At 45.4% G+C, this 4,238-nt stretch overlaps 1 protein-coding gene across 4 annotated transcripts in view; it reads left to right on the top strand.

Annotated features, from left to right (window-relative positions):
• DNHD1 (dynein heavy chain domain 1) overlaps positions 1–4,238 on the top strand; it is an 82,369-nt gene that overhangs the window by 37,475 nt on the left and 40,656 nt on the right. The window contains exons 13-15 of one of the 4 annotated variants that reach the window (XM_017893620.1): positions 1,607–1,764; positions 2,218–2,343; positions 2,434–3,950. In XM_017893620.1, coding sequence (XP_017749109.1) covers positions 1,607–1,764; positions 2,218–2,343; positions 2,434–2,856 — 707 coding nt within the window. In that variant the 3' untranslated portion in view covers positions 2,857–3,950. Of the gene's footprint in view, positions 1–1,606; positions 1,765–2,217; positions 3,951–4,238 lie in introns of those variants that run through there. The other 3 variants (XM_017893625.1, XM_017893619.1, XM_017893622.1) reach the window with 3 other exon arrangements.

Below are 4,238 nucleotides of genomic sequence, written 5' to 3'. Positions count from 1 at the left end.
TTAATCAATGCATTGCTCCTTTATACCATATGGTGTCACTGTTGAGCTCCCATCTGCCTTCATCTGCCTGTTGCTACCGGTCCAAAAGCAGCACCATAAAAAAAAAAAAAAAAAACAAAAAAACGCGGCAGCATTGCAATGGCCTAGTTACTATTATATTCCAAAGGGACAGTGTGAAAAAGGATGAGTTTAGATCTTTGTGTTCTGTCTGACATAGGTTGTCCCTCAATAGGCTTCCTCTCAGTAGGTTTTCTCAATCTCAGGTCTTAGTACCCAGTCGTCTTGGTTACTTCCTCCAAGTCTCTGAAAGTGACATGCCCAGTATGTCTCAATTATCTGTCCCCCAAACTCACTATTTTACCTTCTAGTTGCAGAGATGCTGCTAATAGAGGGTTGGCCAGTTTACTTCACACATAATATAAAATATATATTTAAATACTTTATATAAACATATTTTATATATGTTTACATTTATATTTATAACATAAACATATTTGTATTTAAAATATAATGGAGTGGAGCCATGCTGCCTGAGTTTGAATCCTTGCTCTGCCACTGTGTGATGTTAATCAAGTTACATAACCTCTCTGAGCTTCAGTTTGCTTATCTGTAAAATAATAGTATTTACTTCAATGGGAATTTGTGAGGATAAAATAGGTTAATATAATTAATGTACTTGAAATAGTGTCTGGTATGTAGAAAGCACTCTATACTCTATTTGGTGTACCAGATTTTTATATTGTATTTTCCCATCCTGTGCATATTTTAACATCTCTGAACTTTAAAGATGTCTCCTGATTGAAGACGTGTTAGAGTTTAGATGGCATCAGTTTTTTCTTTGTTAGTGGTATGTAAAATAATGGTGCTTCTTACAAGCAGATCTTAGATTTCATGAGGTATCATATGAGTGTTATCCCTGCCCTCTGAGATAATAAAGTTGTTCATACTGCCAAGGGCAACTTCCAGGATTACTTTCTAGCCCCTTTTCCACCTGAGACATTCTTTACTTTAATCCTTAAAAACAAAAGGCAGATCATACTACCTTCTTGGTCCCACTTCTTCTAGAGCAAGGGCAGTAAGACTCCAAAAGCAGAATATTTTTATCTCTGCTAGGGTATTCTGCTATTCATAAACATGTCATTTCCATACACTTGCACACACCATTCCATCTTTTTGGAGCATTAACTACTCAACACATCCAACTCCAATGTTCCTTCTCTGAAGGGGCCTTGCCCAGCCTTCTCAGGACACCCCCTGGCACCCCCACCTCTTAACTATGCTGGCTGAAGGCTCCCAGGCACTCACAGTGGATTTATCATTCTGATTTGTGATTGCTCATTTATGTGTCTGTCTCTGCCTCATATTATGAGCTTTTCAGGGTGGGGAAACTTTCTGTCTCATTCATTTGCTCTTGTCTACCGGTATAGAGCACAGTCCTCAGTGCATAGCAGCTGACTGGACATTGCGCAGGGATCCAACAAGCATTAAATGAGATAATTCATGGTCCGACCTGCCATTCAGCCTACTCCCACTCTGGATCACAGCACTGTCCCCAGCACCCCTTCTTTTTTGTGCATCCCCTCACACCTTACTCTCCTGTCTCCAGAATCCAAGCTGGACAGCATAAGGAAGGACATTCTTGCACAGGTGCAAAATGAGTGCTGGAGCCTAAGTCAAAAACTCATGACAGAGCTCACAGATTTCATGCATGTCTTCCGAACCATCAACTCAGATATTCACGCCATTGCACAGTGCACCCAGAAGGTTGGCTCTCCCCATCCATCCTTCCCAGCTTATTCAGGGCCCATCCTGCTTAAAAGCTTAGTGCACTGTCTTCAGGTCTCTGCTGAGCTCCCAGCAGGGCCTGATGCTCTTAAACTGCTCACCTAAGAGATCTACCCTTGCTAATTCTTAGCCTGTCCACGTGGCCCTCATGTCACAGGGAGGCCCTGGTGTGATGAGAGAGTTGCGCTCTCTGTGAGTCAGATAGAAAATTGTTGCCTTGTCATCAAGGTAATGGGGTGGTGGGTGAGAAGTGGACCCTTCACCAGAGAGATCTGGGTCAGAGATCCTAGATTGCCCCGGATACCAGTTGATTACAAGGCTGTAACTGGGTCTGGAGACTTTACTCCAAAAGGTGGGAGTTGCCCTCAGGGGTGGGCCCAAAGAGGCACATAGGGTTGTGGGGTTGCTGGTCTCATGCTGTAGTTCCTGCAGTTGAATGAAGCCAATGAACAGTACGTCGAGCTGGAGGAGCGAATGGAATACGTACGGGCACTCCATGAACTCATCCGCAACCATTTTAGCCTCTTTAGTGCTGAGAATGAAGCACTGGACATCTCGGTGAGAAGGCAATTCGGGAAGTCACCCATCCCTCCCCGCCCTCCTCCCCCACGACCACATCTACTCCACTGCCCTCTGCTTGCCCCACAGCTTTTGGATATGTGGGAGGCATTTCAGTTTGAGAAAAGCCAGGCTTCAGAGTTCCTGCTCAGCAAGCGACATGCCATTATACCCAAGCTGCAGCAGCTGATGGCAGCAGCATTGGCAGAGCTGGAAGGCCTGCTTGGGAAGGCCCTCTCTGGTCCCTTTATGGACCCCACACAAGATCAGAGGAGTACTGAACACCAGCTCATCTCCCTAGAGCGTCAGTTCCAGAACACAGTCAGCGACCTCAGTGAACTGCACCACGCTTATGCCATCTTCACTGGTACTGAGGATCCCCGCACCCTCCATTATCACTCTGTGATAGACCCTTCAACTGAAACAAGAGTTGGAACTCAGGGTTCTGTGTCCTGTATGATCCCAAGCAAGCCTTGGGAATCACATACCTTCATTGGTGTCTTTTATAAATGAAAATTTCAGGACAAAAACATCATATATTGACCATGGCAGGTGTTGTGCTTAGGGTGGGGGCATGGGGGCTCACAGTCTGATAAGGAAGGCAAACGAGTGAATGTTCCATCAGAATGTGATAGGGTCAGGGGCTAAAAGCATGTGCAGGAGAAATGTAAGGGTGCCCTCCTTATAGAACTTAGCCTTTGTGTAGCCCTGTTCAACACAATCCTACACCAGCCAGCAGACCCTAGATAAGAGTAGGTCTTGATGTTCTAGCAGATTACCTCCTCCAGCCAATGTGGTATAGAGAGGAGGCTACTTGAGTGCCTCACTAATACACAGGAGGAGACCAGGACATAACTATTGGTCTCAATTCTTCCATACAGTAGTACAGGTAAGCTGGTTCCCTTCTGTTCTTAAACAACTCTGTGGGCTCTGGAAGGAGACCAGAGCAAATATAAGAACTGTTACCAAACAATTGAGACAGGATCTCAGGCTAGAGTGCAATGTCATGATCACAGCTCACTGCAGCCTCAGCCTCCCAGGCTCAAGCAATCCTCCCACATCAGCCTCCTGAGTAGCTGGGACTACAGGTGTGTGCCACGATGCCTGGCTAATTTTTGTATTTTTTGTAGAGATGAGGACTCACTGTGTTGCTTAGGCTGGTCTAAAACTCCTGGACTCAGGCAGTCCTTCTGCCACAGCCTCCCAAAGCACTGGGATTACAGGTGTAAGCCACTGCGCCTGGCCTTCCTTCCAGAATTCTTATGTTTGTTGGATTTACTGAATCTCTCTCACTCACTGATTTTATCTTCTTTATCATCACTCATTCTTTTATTTTTCTCTGAGTTCTGGAAAAATGTTGTGAGCTTGTTTTATAAGCTTCCATTTCCTATGGCATCACTTTGTGTTTCTATTGCATTTTAAAACACACATTTTGCATGTGTATGCATGCTTATGTACACATGTATATGCATGTAACTGTATGTTTATGTGTATATACATGTGCACACATTTGCTATCTCTATCTGCTGAAGAGGACACGAAGCAAAGAAACCACTGTAGCAAGAATCCATATTGTGCTCAGGTCTTAGTTTTTTTTTTTTTTTTTTTTTTTTTTTGAGACGGAGTCTTGCTCTGTCGCCCGGGCTGGAGTGCAGTGGCCGGATCTCAGCTCACTGCAAGCTCCGCCTCCCGGGTTTATGCCATTCTCCTGCCTCAGCCTCCGGAGTAGCTGGGACTACAGGCGCCCGCCACCTCGCCCGGCTAGGTTTTGTATTTTAGTAGAGACGAGGTTTCACCGTGTTAGCCAGGATGGTCTCGATCTCCTGACCTCGTGATCCGCCCATCTCGGCCTCCCAAAGTGCTGGGATTACAGGCTTGAGCCACCGCGCCCGGCC

Source organism: Rhinopithecus bieti, unplaced genomic scaffold (assembly GCF_001698545.2).
Source record: "Rhinopithecus bieti isolate Rb0 unplaced genomic scaffold, ASM169854v2 scaffold_24049, whole genome shotgun sequence".
NCBI lineage: Eukaryota > Metazoa > Chordata > Mammalia > Primates > Cercopithecidae > Rhinopithecus > Rhinopithecus bieti.
This window is presented reverse-complemented; position numbering and strand designations above follow the sequence as displayed.